Raw genomic sequence first — 22,536 nt, forward strand, 5'->3', positions numbered from 1 at the left:
TTAGTTAATTAAACTATATTTTACTTATTGACTACTAACTATTGTGGTGACAAAATGTTCAAACACTGTGGGAAGTAATGTGGATTACAATACCATGCCATTTTCCTTGAAAAAAATTGAGAACCATAAGATACAAGATGGAAGCAGCTGTGCTGTCATTACCACGGGAAAAGCCTACTGAAAACCTCATTTTTCTGCAGTATATTATGTTATTAATATATTGCATATTTGTGACTGGGGAAGTTTGCATGGTGATAAACATTACAAAGTCAGGTATCTTTCTTCTGCTAGCAGTGCTATTCAATTTGAGACGTACAGTGAGTTGACAAAAGTCATGAGATAGTGATATGGTTATATGCAGCTGGCAGTAATAACACATACATAAGGTACAAAGGGGCAGTGCATTGGCATATATGTCATTTTTACTCAGGTGCTTCATGTGAGAGGTTTCCAAGCTGAACATAGCCACACGATGCAAATGCTATTTGGAGCTAGATGCACGAGAACTTCCATTTTGGTACTTGTTGGGGAACTCAATATTCCAAGATCCACTGTGTCAGGAGTGAGCCAAAACACCAAATTTCAGGCATTATCTCACCATAGACATGCAGTGGATGATGGCCTTCAATTAATGCAGCATTTGCGTAGAGTTGTCATTGGTAACAGACAAGCAACACTGCATGAAATAACCACAGAAATCAATGTGGGATGTATGATGATTGTATCCATTAGTACAGTGCAGTGAAATTTGGCATTAATGGGCTGTGGCAGCAGATGACAAATGTGATTGCTTCTACTAACAGCATGACATTGCCTGCAGTGCCTCTCCTGGGCTTGTGACCATATCAGTTGGACCCTAGACAATTGGAAATCCGTGGTCTGGTCAGATTAGTCCAGATTTTAGTTATCAAGCATGGTTTGGTTATTACATGCCTGAATAATTCAAGGAGAGCCCCATCAAACTTCTCTATGATAAGATTGAGTGAGTCATTCAGTGGCACTCAGGTGAAGAGAGGCACCACATTGAAACTGACTATGATGTCAGAGTCCACAATTTGTAGTTGCTTCAGTTATTGCAGGAAGTCCTCCAAGTTCCAAATGTGATGTACACATCTGCCCACATGTGGTGACGGCAACTTCTTCAGCAACCCTACTGCAAAATACCTGAAGAAGTTGCTGGCACCACATGTGGGTAGATGTGCACACCACATTTGGAGCTCGGAGGACTTCCTACAACGGCTGAGGCAATTACACATTGTGGGCTCTGACATCATGGTCAGTTTCAACATGGTGTCTCTCCTCACATGAGTGCCACTGAATGACTCACTCGATCTTTTCGGAGAGAAGTTTGATGAGGCTGTCCTCGACTGATTCAGGCATGGACTAACCTCAACAGACTTCCTACATCGAGGTCAATTATATGAGCAAGCAGAGTGGGAGGCAATGGGCAGCTCTCTGTCACCAGTGGTGGCCAACTTATTTATGGAAAGGTTTGAAGAGGAGGCACTTACATTGGCCACATATCAACCCAAGTGCTTTTTCAGGTATATGGATGCTACCTTTGTCATCTGACCCCATGGTAGGGAGAAGCTAGATGATTTTCTGGAACATTTGGATTCAATCCACCTGAATATAAAATTCATAATGGAACTTGAGGATGGACAACTCCCATTCCTAGATGTACTAGTCAAGAGGAAGGCAGATGGCACATTTGGGCACAGTGTTTACTACAAACCTACTCACACTGATTTATACCTGCAAGCTGATAGCTGCCTCCATTTGGCAGAGAGGAATAGACTGCTCAAAACTCTAGTCCACATGGTGCATACTCTGTCAGATCCTGACAGTTTGATGACGGAAAAGGAATACCTACAATCGGTGTTCAGCAAGACCTGCCAGTCAGCCACAGGATCCAGAAGAAGAACCAGAAGAGGTGAAGAAGATGGCTTAACTGCCATATGCCAGACCAATCTCCACCAAGATCATCAGAATTCTCATGAAACATGACATCAAGAGTATATTTTGCCCACCCGCTAAAATTGGGACAATACTGGGGAATGTAAAGGATGACCTGCAGCTATGTTAGCCAGGTATTTACTCCATCCCATTCCAGTGTGGGATGTCATACATTGGCCAACCACAAGGACTGTGGAAATCAAGTGTAAAGAACACCAGAGTCACACCAGTCTCAGACAGGCAACAAAATCAGTCATAGCGAAACACTCTGTCTAGAACTTCGCCACTTGATGAACTACAATGACACCAAGATTATCATACAGACCCCAAGATATTGGGACAGGGTCATAAAAGAATCCATTGAGATAAAGAATCTCATTAACTGTGACACTGGATATGAGCTCAGCACTGCCTGGGATCCAGCTCTTGAGCTTCTGTAAACTCAACGTGGGACACTTTGAGATTTCACGAGAAACAGAAGTGAACTGAGAAAACAGCCATGTGACAGGGCACCAGTCATTACAGCTCGGATTTGACACACCTCAGATGATGACCACAATCCTAGAGGACAACGAAGTTGGGCATGGAATGCAGCAGCAACACCAGCAGCCAGAGAGGACCACTGGAGCTGCTCTTAGCAGGCATGGATCACAGACAGAATGCATGATATGGTGCAGACTGGTCATGGAATGTCCAGCAAGAAACAGAAGTGGAGACTGAGGGAAGAGTCATGTGACAGAGCACAAGACATTACACATTGGATTTGACACACCACAGATAATGACCACGGCCCCAGAGGACTACCAAGCTGGGCACGGACGGCAGTCGCAACACCGGCAGCCAGAGAGCACTATTGGAGCTATACCTGATTGGTGCAGACCATGAACGGAACACTCAATGCGGTGCAGACTGATTACGGAGCGCCCAGCACCATCCAGGCATAAATACTGGACTTGAGGATGATGATGATGTTTGGTTTGTGGGGCGCTCAACTGCGTGGTTATCAGCGCCCGTACAATTTCCCAACCTTTGCTCAGTCCGATTTCGCCACTTTCCTGGATGATGATGAAAATGATGAGGACAACACAAACACCCAGTCATCTCGAGGCAGGTGAAAATCCCTGACCCCGCCGGGAATCGAACCCGGGACCCCGTGCTCGGGAAGCGAGAACGCTACCGCGAGACCACGAGCGGCGGACGAATACTGGACTTGATGCATCCAAGGATCATTCTCAGGTAGCACTTGAAGAAGACAGCAAATTACGCCATCGAAATATCATGCAAGAACCATGCAAATATCCAGCAGAGATCCTGACTATTCAACACGTCAATCTGTGTTGTTCAGAAAATCTGAAACTGGGTGGTGGTGGTTGGGGGGGGGGGGGGGGGGGATGTCCAGATCACACAAGTTGTAAAGCAGCCAGTGAACTTATGCATGTTCTGCTTGGTAGCGCATTACACTGCAGGATGGTCAACTCTAAAATGCTATGCAGAAATTGCAGAAGAGCTGGAATATGACATGGTTACTTTCATAGGTTGCCCTATTTTCTGATGGGATAGTTTCAACTTGTTACAGAACTACTGTAAGATGTGCTGATGTGTGAATCAGACACTTCATGCATCTGGGTCATCCACAGGGATATCACCACTGTGGCAACATGTTAGGAGTGTGAGTGGCATAGCGATGGACCAGGATGCTGTGTAAGTTGACTGGGTAATGGAGTATCATCTTGGGATGAGAAGGATCATGAGTAGGATGTCCCTCATTTCCAGGCATGATGATAGATAGTCATAGCCTTGGAGAATGACATATTTTAGCTGGTCCAGTCTGGTATGATACTAGGTGATGAGGGAGTCATTTCTTTGCAGCTGCTTCTTGGGGTTGGTGGGATGTTTGGGGTTATAGTATGGATAATCTGATTTTGCTGTAGGTTTGGGGGAAAGTGCCTGTCTATGAAAGCTTTTGTGAGACCTTTAGCATACTGGCCAAGGGAATTATTCTCACTGCATATATGTCAACCATGGTTGTTCAGGCTAAACTGGAGTGGTTATTTTGTGTAGAAGTGGTGACAGCAGTCAAAATGCAGCTACTCTTGGTGGTTAGTGGACTTGATATGGACAGAGGTATGGGTGGGGCCATCAGAGATGTGTAATTAACATCCAGGAAGGTGACCCTTTGGGCTGAGAAGGACCAGGTGAAGCAGATGGGAGAAAATTCATCCAAAAGCTATGTAAGTGGTGCCCTATACTCCAACATTATTGAAAAAAAGAATGTCATACTCCAAAAATACAGGCTTGTATATTAAAAATATATCATAACCATAAAACAATAAAACAACTCACCGCTTTAAAATGATAACTCTGAAGGTCTTTATATAGTTTATTGTGGCAGTTTGCACCCCTACAGTGAAATACTGTTGACCAGAATTGAGCAAACCAGGGGTTATGTGTATTTGTACTAAGATTATGATGTCTGAAGTAAGTTTCAAATTCCAACACATGTGATGCTGCTGGTCTTATGACAAGAGTTCCAAGAGCCTGTTCACTGCAACAGAAAGTACTTGAAATAGTAAAAGAAATGCCCCTGAAATTGGGACTAAAAATATGATGATAATATAAATCAATGTTATCTCTCTAATGTTTTATTTTATACCTGATATTAACAGTAAATACCTTGTTCAATAAGGGATGGTTATCAGTTACCAGAAGTAAATATTATCTACCACCTTTCTGTGCTTAATCTCTGTTATTTCCACATTTAAAACTCAACTGTCTTATAGTACTGGGTCTATAAACATGTGATAAATCACAATTTGGCTAGCTCATGCTCAAATCATAGTAAGTTTAGCCATCAATCAGCTCATTACATTCCTTACTTAACATAAACCTAATTAATATATGAATTTCCTGATTCATGAGAATTAGAATTCAAAACTTTCAATGCTTTCAGGCTCTTCCTATGTCCAGTTAATCACAATTGTTTTATCTCTCTGTTTTATATTAAGTAAGTGGTGCAATTGATTTAGATAAACATTAATTAAGGAAGTTTTGGGATTGCCTTTTATGTAACTCATGCAAGATACACTTTAAATTGGAGAGCTGAATGAAGTACAAAGAAAACCACTTAAAGGAAGTGTATTATTTGAGCCATGCAACAGTGAACAGTCCGCACTTCACACTCTGACTTTATAGTTTTGATGTCTCAGCTGCAATGATGATTTGTTGAACAGGGGTCAATATCTGTATGAAATATCTGTAAATAAAAACATTCTTATATTTGCATGTGTTTTCTGAACGTACCGAAGTTTGGAAAAAAAATAGCACTTGTAACTTCAACTAAAATTAAAATTCTACCCTCAAAAATGTGCCACAGTTTATAATGTTATGTTATATTCAAAACATTAAAATTGTTATGTACATAAAAAGGTATTTTAATGTCTCATAATTATTGATGTGTCTGCCAAAATTGCAAATGTAAATGTGGTCCCAGTTGGAAGCAGAGTGCTGCACTTGTTAGTAGTAAGAACAAGGTAGAGCAGCAGAAGAAACTTAAGAGTGGCAAGATATTTTTACATGAAAAGCTCTATTAAAAAGTTCTGGTTAACATAAACGAATAGCTCATACAAAGGCAACTGCCATAGCGAAATACTTTGTTCTGATAATTTTATAAGTACCATACCACGTTCCAATTACATTCTCCAACAGTAGTGTACATTTTATATGTTTGTTGTAAATTTCTGATTCTTTGGGTTTGTTTTATGGTTGTGATAGTTAGCATAATATTGACAAAACAAAAGCACATAACACAAAGTTGCATTAAGCTTCATGCAGCTGGTGAATTTTTATCCCAGGTTTGTCCGTTTTAGGAAGACAAACCACTTTCTTTGCCATTACAGCTTTAGTTCTTGAAGAGAACTTTAAATCTACCTAGTGTACCAGATACTGAAATGGAAAGAGAACTAACTAGATTAATTTAAAGTTACCTGTTTACTGTTCAAAACAATATTGCCCCAGTCTCAATGCATTCCTATTATGAGCACTATGCTGTTCATAAGCAGCTGGACGTCATCGTGACTGCTGTTAAGTGACTAGAATTTGCTGTGAATGGGTTTGTTGGGAAACTACAGAAAGTTACCTACCAGATTCCAAAGATACCTCATTATCCTCTCCTGTGGATGTGTCACCTCTCCAACAAATACAGAATGTACCACTACTTGTCAACTTGTCAGTCGCAGCTCTGAAGGCCCTGTGCAACTGAGGCAGGGACTAGGGAGGATTCAAGATAATACACTCATCACCCTAACCAATAGTCTGAAGTTCTTTTTAAAACTGAAACTGAGGCAGTGCAAAACATTTCACCTGTTGGAAGCATACTGTGTCTCTTATCAAGGGAGACAAGCACAAAACAGGGGACAGTATGTTAGAGTCCGTTAACTGTTACTGGCAGTTCAGACATGTAATGAATAACGAGAAACATTGTGGCAAGGGATAGGAAGGATTACCGTCTGTTCTCATTGTGCATGGAAGAGCCAAACAAATTGGTACACCTGCCTAATATCGTGTAGGGCCCCCACGAGCATGCAGAAGTGCCACAAGACAACATAGCATAGACTCAACTAATGTCTGCAGTTGTGCTGGATGAAATTTGCACCATGGCTGTCCATAAATCTGTAAGAGTGCAAGAGGATACAGATCTCTTCTGAACAGCACATTGCAAGGAATCCCAGATGTGCTCAATAATGTTCATCTCTGGGGAGTTTGGTGGCCACGGATGTGTTTAAACTCAGAAGAGTGTTACTGAAGCCACTCTGTAGCAATTCTAGATGTGTGGGGTGTCACATTGTCCTGCTGGAATTGACCAAGTCTGTCGGAATGCACAATGGACATGAATGGATGCAGGTGATCAGAATGGATGCTTATGTACATGTCACCTGTCAGAGTTGCATCTAGACTTATCAGGGGTGTCATATCACTCCAACTGCACATGCCTCACACCATTACAGAGCCTCCACCAGCTTGAGCAGTCCCCTGCTGACATGCAGAGTCCATGGATTCATGAGGTTGTCTCCATACCCGTACACATCCATCTGTATGATACAATCTGAAATGAGACTCGTCTGACCAGGCAACACGTTCCCAGTCATCAACAATCCAATGTCCGTGTTGACAAGCCAAGGCAAGGCATAAAACTTTATGTCAAGCAGTCATCAAAGGTACACGAGTGGGCCTTCGGCTCTAAAACCCATATTGATGATGTTTCATTGAATGGTTCACAAGCTGACACTTGTTGATGGCGTAGCATTGAAATCTGCAGCAATTTGCAGAAAGGCTGAACTTCTGTCACATTGAATAGTTCTCTTTAGTCATCATTGGTCCCGTTCTTGCAGGATCTTTTTCTGGCTGCAGCAATGTTTGAGTTTTGATATTTTACTGGATTACTGATATTCGCAGTACGCTTGTGAAATGGTCATATGTGAAAATCCCCACTTCATTGCTATCTTCGCTCATGTGCTGACTGTAACACCATGTTCAAACTCATGTAAATCTTAACACTTTGACTGCACCTGACTGCTACAGCAGTCCGAGGGCACCGTGCTGTAGGTGCGTCTAACTACCTCAGCAGTTCAGCACTGCCGTGCTCCAGGTGCTGCTGACAGCTGTAGAAGTTCTGAGGCATTCATTCACCTATTGTTTAGCTGCACTTGAATAAGACATCTGTTTGTTTGCAGCACTACTGGTGGGCTCTCGCTATGCTTTATCATTTGCTCTAACCACAACAGATGGCGTTTCAATATGCAGAACATGACTACATTTGAAGTCGATGTCAGCACTTTTGGTGGACCCTCACAGCACTTGTATGAGTAATTTGCTTTAGACACAACAGATGATGTTACTGCAATATCTGTTGAACTGTAGTTTCGCACCTTTCTGCGAGGCTCTTGTTCTTGGTACAGACATCAGTCGCCATCATTCGCTTGTGTTTGCATAGTGAATTTACATATTGTGATGGCATGTAAAAAGCTACTCACCTCCAAAGAGATAATACAAATGTTGATGGAGTGTGACTCTGAATATGTGCTGTGCTTGTCAGTAGACAGCGAATCAGATGAAGAAGATTCTCTTACGAACTGTACGAATGTACTTTTTGTAAACACAGACATTGTTGAAATGATTTGCCAGGAAACAAATAACTATTATATGTAACTCTTCAGGCTATCCCGGTGAGATCTTGACACGTGGAATAATTGGGTCTACTGCCAGATGTTTGTGTCGCTTTGGCACAATATTTTGGCCACGTAACTCGTTGCCTTCTTCAGGTGCTACCTGAGACTGCTGTATTGCTCCCTCGGAGCACCGGGGAAGAGACAACACTTTACAAGCAGTGCCAGGTGGGTGCAGACAGCAGAGAGAGCACCCAGCACCCTCTGGGCATAAATACTGGACAAGATCCTCCAATACAGCAGTCTCAGGTAGCACCTGAAGAAGGCAACGAGTTACATGGCCGAAATATTGTGCCAGAGCGACACAAACATCCAGCAGTAGACCCGATTATTCCACATGTCAAATATTATATGTATCGATCAGCCAGCTGCAAACCAGAGACAAATTCTAGGCTACACAAGTGGAGTGACACCAATGTGTCAGAAATATATGTTTTTATATCATCTTTCTTTCTGATGGCTAGAGTGAAAAAGTTAAAACTGAGTGAATATTGGTCGACAGATCCTTTGCTGGAAACACAAATTTTTTCAAACGTAATTGTCAGAGACCGATATTATTTGCTGTTGAATTTACTGCATTTCCATGACAACACTTTGCCCCAAATGGGGATTACTTGTCAAAACATCAGTCTATTGTAGAACATTTTCAGAAAATGTACAAGGAAACTTTCTATCCTTATGAGAAACTCTCTATAAATGAATCTCTGATGCTGTTCAAAGGCCATCTGAAAGCAATATATTCGAGCAAAGAGAAGTAGGTCTGGAATTAAAATTTTTGTGACTTGCAACTGTGAGACAAAGTATATACTGGATTTTATTGTTTCTGTTGTCGCACAGACAGACATTAATAATCATAGTATGGGTGTGTCTGGAAATACAGTAGCCACATTACTCCAACCTTACGTGGAGAAAGAACATACACTGTTTGTCGACAACTGGTATACCAGCCCAGATCTATTTTGTTGGTTGTGTGATAGAGCGACAAATGCATGTGGTACAGTTAGGCAAACATGGAAGGAAATGCCAGCAATGGAGGAGAAACTGAAGAAAGGAGAAATATGCACGGCAGTCAAAGGGTTAATAACCTGCCGTTGTAGCAGCAGTAACCAATCTAACAACTGCCCCAGACACTTGTTGTCTTACATAGGTGTTACAAACCTCAGTGCTGTATTCTTCCTGTTTACATATCTCTGTATTTGAATACACATGCCTATATCAGTTTCTTTGGTGCTTCATTGTATATGAACGGTGTCTCCATTCAACACCTACATCTACAGCTACATCGCCCAGAGTACTTTGCAGTTCACATATTATGTTTGGCAGAGAGTTATTTCAAACAAAAACTTTTATGCTATTTTTCTACTGGTACACACCTGTAAAGCACCTGAGAAAAATGAACAGCTAAATATTTCCGTGTCATCTTTGATTTCTCTAATTTTCTTACTATGGTCGTTCCTCTCTATGTAGGTAGGTATCCCTGAATGGCTCAGGAGTGCACAGCATATCTGATGTCACTATCAAGGTAGCTATCAGTGTTTAGGATGTACACAAGGGTTTCTTAGGTTATGTGATTCTCCTTCCAGTTCAGATAATGAGGGCTTTAAGAGACTCCAAGATATTAGTGTAAGGTTCAAAGAAATGCTGCCCACAGATGATGTTATTAAAATCCTAAGGATCAGTTGTTGAGGCATTCCCAACAAAGTCCCAGAATTTGAAGCACTCTTAAAAAAACAGTGGAACTCATGTAATACTTGGTACAGAAAGCTGGCTACAATCCTAAACTGACAGCAGTGAGCATTTTAGGGTAAATGTGAATGGATATTGAACGGGTAAGCTTATGAGAAAAGACGATGGGGTATTTGGCACAGAAGACAAAAAAACTCAAGTCTGCTGCAACAGATACTGAAGATGTGTGTGTGACCATGGAAAGACTGTCTCAAGGAGAGGCACTGAATTGTAATAGGATTCTTCAACTGATCGACAGACTCACCTCCAGATGTAACCAAAAACTTGCCAATATATGTATGTTGCCAATCGTGCTGTCATCATTGCAAGAGACATACACCAACCAATAATGGGGCAGGCACCCACTCTGAAACTGGTATTGGTGACCAAGAGGCAGCTGAAGCAACAATGATTACCAAAGGGCACTCAAAACAAGTATAAATGTTTATACCTTCAGCAACATAGATCGAGGGTGGTAGTGTCATATCTCAAGAATGATCTTGAAACCTTTAGCTCGGGACATGAGCAGGGAACTGTAGTTCAAGTTTACCCTGTATGGCATACAGTCTCTCTGAAGAAACTTTCACAGAAACACCAACTACTACAAAGTGTGAAACAAGGCATAGGACAATAGAGAGAGACATACCAGAAGAAACACTTTTGGCTGTGTGAAGGACAGTGCACAAAGCCCTCAAAGAATACCAGAGTAGAATCTTATCAAAAGTCATCTCACAAAACCCAGAGACATTTTGGGCAAATATAAAGGCTATTAGTGGCATCAAAGATAGTGTCCAACACTCATGGACGAGACAGGAACTCAAATTGATGTTAGCAAACAAAAGCAGAAATGGCAAATTCCATTTTCAATTTTTCCAATTGTAATAAATGTCCAGGAGTACTGACCCAGTTTAATTCATGTCAGTGCTGTTGAGAAACAGCTGAGACCACAAAAATGACAAGACCTCTGGGCTTTATAGGTTCTCCATTAGATTCTATACAGAATCTGCAATAGTGTTATGCCCTCTTTTAAATATAATTCTGTAGCCCCCTGGAACAAATAACTATATCGAGTGGTTGGAAGAAAACACAGCATGTGTAAGAAGCATAGCAGAAGTGACCCATCACCACTAACATCCTTCTGTTACAGGGTCTTCATATACATTCTGAGCTCAAAAATAGTTAGGAAACTCAAGTAGAATGATCTCTCCATGCTAACCAGCACAGATTCTGAAAACATCAGTGATGTTAAATCCAACTTGTGCTTTTATCATAAGACATCCTGAATACCATGGATCAAGACAAGCAGGTAGATATATAACTTATTGACTTCATAACATACTTGACTAAATACCACACCAACATTTGTAAATGAAAGTATGATCGTATGGGGCATCAAACAAAATTTATGACATGATTTAGGGTTAGATGATAGTGATGGAGAGTTATTGAGTAAAGTAGACATAACTTTTGGCATGCGCAAGGGAAGAATATTGGAATCCTTGTTGTTCATGTTGTATATTAATGACCTGGCAGGCAATATGAATAGTAACCTTAGACTTTTTCCTGATGATACAGTACATATAATTAAATAACATCTGAAATATGCAGCACAAATATCCAGTCAGATCTCAATTACATTGCAAAGTGATGTAATGATTCACAACTTGCTTTGAATCTTCATAAATGTAGAATTTTGGAATTAACAAAACACAAGAATATAGTATTCTATGACTTCAATATCAGGGAGTCTCAACTGGAATCAATCAAGTCATAGAAATAGTCAGGAGTAACAGTGTGTAGGATATGAAATGGAATGGACACATAGATGGCGGACTTCAGCTCATTGGTAACATACTGGAAAAATGCTATCAGCCTACGCTGTCGCTTTCTTACAATACACTTGTATGTTTTCATTTTTTTAATTACTCGTTAAGTTCCATAGGACCAAATTGAGGAGCAAATATCCAAGGTCATGGAACATGTCAGTACATGAAATTGCAAATAAAAGTAATAACAGATAAAAATAAAATGTTTATGAACCTGAAAAAGTCAGGCCATAAGTTTAAGTAAACATAATCAACAATACAACAAGAATCAGCTTAATTTTTCAAGGAACTTCTCAACAGAATAGAAGGAGTGACCCATGAGGAAACTCTTCATTTTCAATTTGAAAGTGCATGGATTACTGCTAAGATTTTTGAATTTGAGTGGCAGCTTACTGAAAATGGATGCAGCAGTATACTGCACACCTTTCTGCACAGAGTTACGGAAGTCCAATCCAAATGCAGGTTTGATTTCTGCTCAGTATTAACTGAGTGAAAGCTGCTTATTCTTATTCTGCTGGGAATAAGCTAATATTGTTAACAAGAAATGACAGTAAGGAATATATATATTGAGAGGCTAATGTCAAAATACCCAGACTTGTGAACAGGGGTCAACAACAGGTTCGTGAACTTACACCACTTATTGCCCGAACTGCCCATTTCTGAGCCAAAAATATCCTTTTAGAATGGGAAGAGTTATCCCAAAATATAATACCATACAACATAAGCGAGTTAAAATAAGCAAAGTACACTAATTTTTGTGTCGAACGATCACTCACTTCAGATACCATTCGAGTAGTAAAAATGGCAGCATTAAGTCTTTGAACAAAATCCTGAATGAGGGCTTTCCATGGCAGTTTACTATCTATCTGAACACCTAGAAATTTGAACTGTTCAGTTTCACTAACCATATGCCCATTCTGTGAAATTTAAAATGTCAGGTTTGTTCAAGGGGGATATGTCGGATGTCAACAATCTCTCTTCTGACAGCTCTATCAAAAAGTTTTGAGAAAGTAATGTATTCAAGAGTAGCCTCCCATATTTGAAAAAATAAAGTACTAACAAAATATCAGTTTGGTTTTCAGAAAGGCTTTACAACAGAAAATGCTATATACGCCTTCACTGATCAAATATTAAATGTTCTGAATAACCGGACGTCACCCATTGGTATTTTTTGTGATCTCTCACAGGCCTTTGTTTGTGTAAATCATGGAATTCTTTTAGATAAGCTAAATCATTATGGTTTGAGTGGGGTAGTGCACAAATGGTTTAATTCATACTTAACTGGAAGAATGCAGAAAGTTGAAATAAGTGGTTCATGTAATTTTAAAACAACAGCTGATTCCTCAAACTGGGAGGGGGGGGGGGGGGGGGAGGGCTATCAAGTACGGGGTCCCACAGGGTTCGGTCTTAGGTCCTTTACTGTTCTTGATATACACTCCTGGAAATGGAAAAAAGAACACATTGACACCGGTGTGTCAGACCCACCATACTTGCTCCGGACACTGCGAGAGGGCTGTACATGCAATGATCACACGCATGGCACAGCGGACACACCAGGAACCGCGGTGTTGGCCGTCGAATGGCGCTAGCTGCGCAACATTTGTGCACCGCCGCCGTCAGTGTCAGCCAGTTTGCCGTGGCATACGGAGCTCCATCGCAGTCTTTAACACTGGTAGCATGCCGCGACAGCGTGGCCGTCTTCCCTCACGCCCCAACATCGTGCAGCCCGCCTCCAGTGGTGTCGTGACAGGCGTGAATGGAGGGACGAATGGAGACGTGTCGTCTTCAGCGATGAGAGTCGCTTCTGCCTTGGTGCCAATGATGGTCGTATGCGTGTTTGGCGCCATGCAGGTGAGCGCCACAATCAGGACTGCATATGACCGAGGCACACAGGGCCAACACCCGGCATCATGGTGTGGGGAGCGATCTCCTACACTGGCCGTACACCACTGGTGATCGTCGAGGGGACACTGAATAGTGCACGGTACATCCAAACCGTCATCGAACCCATCGTTCTACCATTCCTAGACCGGCAAGGGAACTTGCTGTTCCAACAGGACAATGCACGTCCGCATGTATCCCGTGCCACCCAACGTGCTCTAGAAGGTGTAAGTCAACTACCCTGGCCAGCAAGATCTCCGGATCTGTCCCCCATTGAGCATGTTTGGGACTGGATGAAGCGTCGTCTCACGCAGTCTGCACGTGCAGCACGAACGCTGGTCCAACTGAGGCGCCAGGTGGAAATGGCATGGCAAGCCGTTCCACAGGACTACATCCAGCATCTCTACGATCGTCTCCATGGGAGAATAGCAGCCTGCATTGCTGCGAAAGGTGGATATACACTGTACTAGTGCCGACATTGTGCATGCTCTGTTGCCTGTGTCTATGTGCCTGTGGTTCTGTCAGTGTGATCATGTGATGTATCTGACCCCAGGAATGTGTCAATAAAGTTTCCCCTTCCTGGGACAATGAATTCAAGGTGTTCTTATTTCAATTTCCAGGAGTGTACATTAATGACTTACCATTCCACACTGATGAAGATGCAAAGTTAGTTCTTTTTGCTGATGATACAAGTATAGTAATAACATCCAAAAACCAAGAACTAAGTGATGTAATTGTAAATGATGTTTTTCACAAAATTATTAAGTGGTTCTCAGTAAATGGACTCTTTTTAAATTTTGATAAAACACAGTATATACAGTTCCGTACAATGAATGGCACAACTCCAGTAATAAATATAGACTTTGAACAGAAATCTGTAGCTAAGGTAGAATTTTCAAAATTTTTACGTGTGTCCATTGATGAGATGTTAAATTGGAAGCAACACATTTATGGTCAGCTGAAACGTCTGAGTTCAGCTACGTATGCTATTAGGGTTATTGCAAAATTTGGTGATCAGTAAATCTCAGTAAATTAGCTTACTATGCCTACTTACTATGCCTACTTTCATTCACTGCTTTCATATGGCATCATATTCTGGGGTAATTAATTGTTGAGTAGAAAAGTATTCATTACTCAAAAACGTGTAATCAGAATAATTGCTGGAGCCCACCCACGGTCATCCTGTAGACATCTATTTAAGGATCTATGGATCCTCACAGTAACCTCACAGTATATATATTCACTTATGAAATTTGTTGTTAATAATCCAATAGCAGTGTGCATAGCTATAACACCAGGAGAAAGGATGATCTTCACTATGCAGGGTTAAATGTCACTTTGGCACAGAAAGGGGTAAATTATGCTGCCACAAAAGTCTTTGGTCACCTACCAAACAGCATCAAAAACATGACAGATAGCCAACTAACATTTAAAAATAAATTAAAAGAATTTCTAGATGACAACTCTTTCTACTCATTGGCTGAATTAAATGAAAGGGGGGGGGGGGGGGGGGGGGGGGGGAGGGAACTTAAACATTAGTGTCATGCAATATTTTGTGTAATGTAATATCTTGTACAGACATCTTTTATTAACCTGACACGTTCCACATCATTACGAACTGTCGTATTCATGATCTACGGAACAAGTATTAATCTAATCTAATCCATTGAATTGTGTGTTAAAAACTGTAAAAACTGAGTCTTACTGTGATTTAGCATTAGGTTATTTTCTACAAACCATTAACTTAGGTCATGAACTGCACTATTTGAAACCGAGCCAATGTTGGACACAACATCCTTTACTACCAAGCTAGTGTCATCAGCAAACAGAAATATTTTAGAGTTACCCATAATACTAGAGGGCGTATTATTTATATAAATATAGAACAGGACTGGCCCAAACACTGATCCCTGGGGCACCCCCCACTTGACACTACCCCACTCAGCCCGCCCAGCACAGCCATTCTCAACATTGTGAATAATGACCTTTTGCTGTCTGTTGCTAAGGTAGGAGGAGGTGAACCAACTGTGAGCTACTCCCCGTATTCCGTAATGGTCCAACTTCTTGAGCAATATTTTGTGATCAACACAATAAAACACCTTAGTTAAATCAAAAAATATTCCTAGCATTTGAAACCTTTTGATTAACCCATCCAGTACCTCACAGAGAAAAGAGAATATAACTTTTTCAATTGTTAAGCGACTTTTAAAGCCAAACTGTATTTTTTGATAGCAAATCATGTGACATAAAATGATCAATTATCCTTACATACACAGCTTTTCAAAAACTTTAGCAAACACTGATGGCATAGAAATAAGTCTAAAATTATCTACATTATCTCTTTCTCCCTTTTTTTAAAGTGGCTTTACTGCTGAGTACTGTAATTGTTCAGGAAACTGACCATTCCTAAAGGAAAAATTACAAATATGGCTAAATACAGCACTAACATGTGCAGCACAGTACTTTAATATTCTGCTAAACACTCCATGACAACCACGAGAGTCCATAGTCTTCAGTGATTTAATTATTGACTCAATCTCTCCCTTGTCTGTATCACAGAGGAGAATTTCAAACTTAAATCTCAGAAAGGCATTTGCCAAGAAAGTTATATGATTCTGTGTAGAAACTAAATTTTTATTTAATTCACCAGCAATGCTCAGAAAATGATTGTTAAATACTGTACACACATTTGGTTTATCAGTAACAGAAATATTTTTACTTCAAACTGACCTAATATCATTGACATTGTGCTGCTGACCAGACACTTCCTTCACAACTGACCATATGGTTTTAATTTTATCCTGTGAATTAACTACAATGCTATTCAAACATCTGAGACCTATACCATATAAGACTGACAGAGGATATTGGATGTACAGCCCACTGTGTATTCTTCTCATAGGGATTGTGAAAATTACGTTACTTACAGTATGTAAAGAGGCATTTAGGCAGTCGTTCTGACGAAACTTTAATCATGATATGATGCAATGGGAAAAACATTCTGGTATCCACTTCATAGTGGTTTTCAGAGTATGAATATTGATGTACTTCAACAAAGAGGACACTGAAAACCTGCATGGCAAAAACTGTAGATATTATGACAACATTCAGTTAGGTTGAATACTGTGAGTCTGGTATTCCCACAGTAATTTTTCCTTCAGTTTTCATAATTAAACCACACAATTGAAAGCTGAATCATGGTATGACAGTCATTGTACATGTATAAATTAAGTCCTGAAAATCCTACCCAGAGATACATTATTAATATCAGTATAGTTCACTTTGAAACATCAAACATTCAAGTAAAAAATTAGATACAGTAGGAGTTGTTACATTTGGACTTTTTCATACATCATTTGGAAGTTACAGAAATTAGACACATCTATAGGGATTCAATCTACTATATATTTAATGGAGACATAAGGAGACAGGAACTAACTATTTCTGAAAGCTAGGACATAAGGAAAAGAGCAGCATTAAAAAATAAAAACCACTTCATAACAGAATATTTTAAGATATAGTTCTACCTGTAAGTGTTCAATGCTTTCTCTGCTCCCAGCACTATGAATGTGAGAGCTCCAACAGCTATCTGACTCTCATCTTCCATTGCCTGCAAAACTCGTAAAAGTAGCTCCACCACTTCATTGGGGAGCAGCAGCACGACTATCTTGTTTCCACTTGTATGGACTGTTGCAATTTCCTTAAGGTATTCTCTAATTATTCCAGCAGAGAACTGAAGTGGAACTGGAAGACTGATGGTCATATTCAATCCATTTTCATAAACTGATGCATAGTCTACAAATAGCCTGTAACTATCTTCATATTCTATTCCATCCTGTAGGTATATAACAGAAAAGCAACTCCAACCCAAATTTTGAAGAAGTGCTAGCACAGCTGCTGCATAAGCTTTGCTGGTTGGTGCCAGCTGGAGTGGATATGGAGCATATTTCTTTCTGTGAGGCAGTGGGCCCCTGGCCTCTGAAGCAAACACTGGAATCTTCAAGTAATTTACTGAATCCATTACAGCTGATACCAAATTTGTCCCTCCGCCAACAATAAAAGCAACTGCACTGTTCTGGGAAGCTCCATTTCTGTTCAGAGATGTGTGAAGGCTTAAGAGATCTGCTATATCTTGAGCAGCCTTCACAGGGCTTCCACACGAATCCAATGAAACAGCAGCAAGATTTATATATGTGCTATTCTTATTCACCTGAAATAAACAAGAATAACATAATATGAAAAGTGTATTACAAAAGACTCTTAATCTGCACATTACCAGTTACTTCATACTACATTCACACATTATGGTTGCTGGTAACAAATTTTGTGAAGTGAGTCCCTATTTTCTACTGTAAAGTAGGCTGTTACTGTTTACACAATCAGGTAAAATTTGAAAAAAGGAAAGCACATTACTGGGCATAATCTCTAAACAGTTGTTGATACAAACTAATTTGAAAATAATAAAATTATTCATGTACAATAGTCAAGCTTAACTCAACTTTCAGATAGCATCTTCCTTAGTATTGTCTTGTGAACCAAGTTTAGATTTGTATCCTCTTGGCTCATTTTGCAAATTCCAGCCATGTCTCATTTACATTCTGAATTGTAAATCATCATTCACTTCAAATTCTAATTGCTGCTGTAGTGGAATCAAATTCCTAGGAGGACAACTGTTGGTACTTTTGTCTGTGGCTAGGGAAGCTAATGTGCATCTGTATGATGGCACTTGACTTAGAGGTAGCCAGTTCATATCCTAATGCTACAAGAAATTTTCACCTTCACAATTTGGCTGACAAGTGGAGCACAGGCAGTTGTGTGAAGTTCCTGATCATAAGATGTTCTGCCAGTGTCACGGATTAAATTCCAAACCTCTCTGCAACATCTCATGGAGTGAAGGCATGTGATACTGTTGATAGTGATTTGTCCAATGGATGGGGATATTAAAAACAGTGTACTCTTTAGTAAGCATACTTTGAATATTCTTTGTTCTTGAAGTTCCTAAAACTAGATAACATCACACAGAATCCCATTTCAAAAAGTTGATGTATATGCATTTGAAATCCAAGAGTGCACTTGAACAAAAGGAGACTTTTATCAATACATATTTTCTGAAATGGAGTGATTGGTGTTCTGAACTTCCCTTTCAGTTATGAAACATCTGGTATTAGTTTGCTCACCCTTCCATTCTGGACACGAATGTTGTTACTGCAAATATGCAGCATTTGTAGTATCAATAAATATCTGTAATGAGATATTATTTCACCAATAATTGGAGTTTTGAAGAGAGTATCATTTGACCACTATTCAGAATATTTTAGGTTTTTAGTTCTAACCATGAGAAGAGTTACTGCCAAGAAACAGTGCTTTTCTGCTATACACATTTCTTTTCTAGAACTTCAAACAGCTTCTTTTCACAAAGAGTGCTGATTATGATTCTTTATTTGCCGTTTATCACATGTAGTGAAATAGGCATTACAATCATGTCAAGATACATAAGAAGTTACTATATTAGTTAGTGTTTACATTACAAGTACAAATTATTTATCAGTTGTACAGTATTGCAATCATAGACTTAAAACACACTTTCTGTGTTACAAGTATCCAAAAATTCTGTAAGACTATAGTATGGATTGTCTGTTAACCATTTGTGCAGTTTACTTTTAAAATTATTGAAAGGTGTATTGTATGCAGTATGTGGTAATTTGTTATATAATTTCAAACAGTTCACTTTGTAAGAGTTGCCTATTTTTGTCAGCCTATGTATAAGAATGTCAATACTCTCTTTGTTTCTGGTATCATGAAAGTGTATGTTCTCTCCCATGTTAAATTTTGTTCTGTTTTTTTTTTTTTAGCATATATTAGTGATGCATAAATATAAAGATTTATCACTTTCATTATTTTCATTTTGATGAATAAGGGATGGCAGTGTTCCCTTGGACCAACCTTGCAAATTATTCATAGCACCTTTTTCTGCATCAGTAGTACATCACTAACATGACAGGAGTGGCCACATAGCAACAGTTCATAAGACATATGAGACTGAAAAAGTCCAAAGTAAGATGTTCTGAAATATTTGTTACTCACTAGATCAGACAATTTCCAGATGAGATAGGACACACTTGATAACTTTTTGCAGACCTGGTTGATATGGGGTTGCCAGATAAGTTTGGAATCAATGCGTATTCCAAGCAGTTTTATGGATTTTGGTTCTGCATCTTTAGCCAGTCCCAACTGCAGATGCTGTGTTTTCTCTGGATTACATAGAAGTTTGTTAGTAAAGAACCAGTTTAGTGTTAAGGTGAGGGTGTCCTGTGATTTCTGGTGTAGCTTTGATAAATCTCAATCTGTGCTGATTAAGGTTGTATCATCCACATAGCAGACAACTGACTAAGACCCAGCATATGATGGCAAATAATTAATTGCAACAATGAAGAAGAAAGGACCAAGGGCAGAGCCCTTAGGTACACCAGATGTGTTACTATTCATATAAGAGTGTCTATTTTGAACTGACCTAAATTGCCTCCTGTTATTTAGATAAGAATTGATTTTTTTCTGATCCTGTATTATTTATACCATAATACTTTAGTTTGGCTAGTAGGATGTCAAAGGGGATACAATCAAGTGCTTTACTCAGATCACAAGGTTCAAGTGAGACTGTTTATTCTCAAATGCACTTAATGTCTGACTAACTATTTAAAGGACTGCAGAGTTGGTGTTTTTCCTTTGTTGAAAACCGTGCTGTCTATTACAGAGAAGGTCATACTTTTCAAAATAGTTGATTAGCTGTTTGCGGAAAATTGCTTCAAATATTTTGGAAAAGATTGGTACAATAGACACTGGTCTATAGTTTTCAGGGAGGTGTTTTCTTCCCTTTTTGTGTATAGGTATAACTTTGGAAATTTTGAGCTGATCAGGGAAAACTCCAATGTCTAGGCATTTATTCATAACAAAAACAAGTGAATTGCAAATGAGGTGTATTGTTCTTTTTATTGTGTAGTTAGATAGCCAATAGTAGTCCGTGCTTTTTGAGTTTGAAGATTTTCTATTATATATGTGGGTGTGACAGGGTTCCAGTGAAATTCATACCCTTTAGTTAGCTGGTACGTCTGACAGTTTAATTTTTGATTTCAATTCCTTTACTGTAGTTGTAAAATATTTATTGAGCTCTTATGGTTCATGTAGAGCATCTTGTGTTTGGGTAGAAGTATGTTCTTGTTTTATAATTTCTCAAGCAGCCTTGCATTTGTTTGGGGCTCATCCTAAGTAATTTTCAGAGGCTGCTTGTTTGGCAAGTTCGAGGTTGGCTTCATAATGGTTTTTTTTATGTTTCAGGTAGTCTTTATAAGAAGTAACATTTTGTTCTGTCCCAATTTGCCATTAGTTTTTATGTTTTGTACAGTGAAAGCATCTTTCCCGGAGGCTAGCAAGGTCATCAGTGTACCATTTGAACTTTTTACCTTTTCTATTTGGTTTAGTACTGTTTCTTTTCATTAGTGATCAAAAGTACCATAAGTCAGTATATGTCTTAAGGAAATTATTAAATAGAGTTTCAACAGTTGATTGCTCTACGTCATATTCATAAGCGAAGTCCCAGTTTACTTTCTGAGGGAATCTGTGAATAACTTAACATATTCCTCTTTCTGACCTCTAACGCATGTCATGCTGGCCATCTTATTTGCAAGCTTATAATTCTTATCAGACTGTGTATCCTGGTATGTTAGAAGTAGAGGATCATTATCAGCAAAACATTCATCTGCACTACTTACACTATATAGGCCTCTTAAAAAATTAAATATAATATTGTCCAAACAGGCATTTCCATGTGTCAGGCTATTGTTAGTATAATATAGATTTAGTGATATGTGTAGGTTTAAGAATATTTTTGTGTTTAATTCCTCTGTGTCTAGCAAGTAAATGTTCAAAACACCACATATTGCTACATTTGTTTTGAGTTTTATGATTTTTCTCACCATCTGTTCAAATTTCTCGAAAAATGAGTTAACATAACTGTCTGGAGATCTATACAAGCTAACTATTACAATATTTTGATCTATTAGTCTTATACAAGTAAATTCACTATTTAATTCTGTGCAGAATGAGCTTACATCTATTTTAGAGAATTATATACATTGTCTGATAAATATTGCGGCCCCTCCATTTTTTCTCTCATTTCTATACATTATAGCTGCCAGAATGTACTCATTAGGTATCAACAAATACATTTGATATTCTGTAAGCCAATGTTCTGAGACACACAGTACATTACATGTTTTTATTTTACAAAAATGTTCAGACTCTAACAGCTTGTTCCTAATGCAGCATATGTCGACTTGCAGGATGATAACTGGACCTACTTTCCACCTATTTTGTTCCCTCTCTGAGCCACTAAGATCTTGATTTTTTTACTTTTGTGTGTTTTAATATCCTTTTCAGGAAGCCTGTCATTATTTTCTGACCAAACCCTGTTAAGATTTGGTCCATTTTAGCAGATTCCCTGTAAAGGAGCATCCAGTGCAATTGTAAGTTTAATAATGTTTTTTTATTTTTATTTTTTTTTGCAAAATATTTCTTCTGTAGGCTGGTTAATATTTGTGGTAAGTTCCTTTTTGCCATGCCAGATCAGGTCCATGTCCAAGGAAACTGTTCCTTTCATAGCAACTAATATCTAATTATTTTACGTTAGTAAATTTAGCACAGAAATATCTCAGTTTATCATTAGTTTGTCTACTTTCTGATTGACACATGCCCAATCAGGTAGGTCATACCTGAGTGGTAGACTGGCTACAATAACATTGGTGAAGGATAAGTATTGTATTACTGAGATCAGTTTCTTGATGAATCTATTGGTATTGTTTTTGTTTACGTCGTTTGCACCTCCGATCAGCACTACACAGTCCTTTTTTGTGAGTTTGATGCATTCATTGTTT

General features: G+C 39.2%; 1 protein-coding gene across 1 annotated transcript in view; it reads right to left on the reverse strand.

The window, feature by feature from the left end:
• The window catches only part of LOC126190938 (uncharacterized), a 101,849-nt gene that overhangs the window by 40,210 nt on the left and 39,103 nt on the right, over nt 1–22,536 (reverse strand). The window contains exons 8-9 of the mRNA XM_049931581.1: nt 17,137–17,819; nt 4,300–4,501 (exon numbers count right to left, since the gene is read on the reverse strand). Of these exons, the coding sequence (XP_049787538.1) occupies nt 4,300–4,501; nt 17,137–17,819 (885 nt within the window). The remainder of the gene's footprint in view (nt 1–4,299; nt 4,502–17,136; nt 17,820–22,536) is intronic.

Source organism: Schistocerca cancellata, chromosome 6 (genome assembly GCF_023864275.1).
Source record: "Schistocerca cancellata isolate TAMUIC-IGC-003103 chromosome 6, iqSchCanc2.1, whole genome shotgun sequence".
In the NCBI taxonomy this organism is placed as follows: Eukaryota; Metazoa; Arthropoda; class Insecta; order Orthoptera; family Acrididae; genus Schistocerca; species Schistocerca cancellata.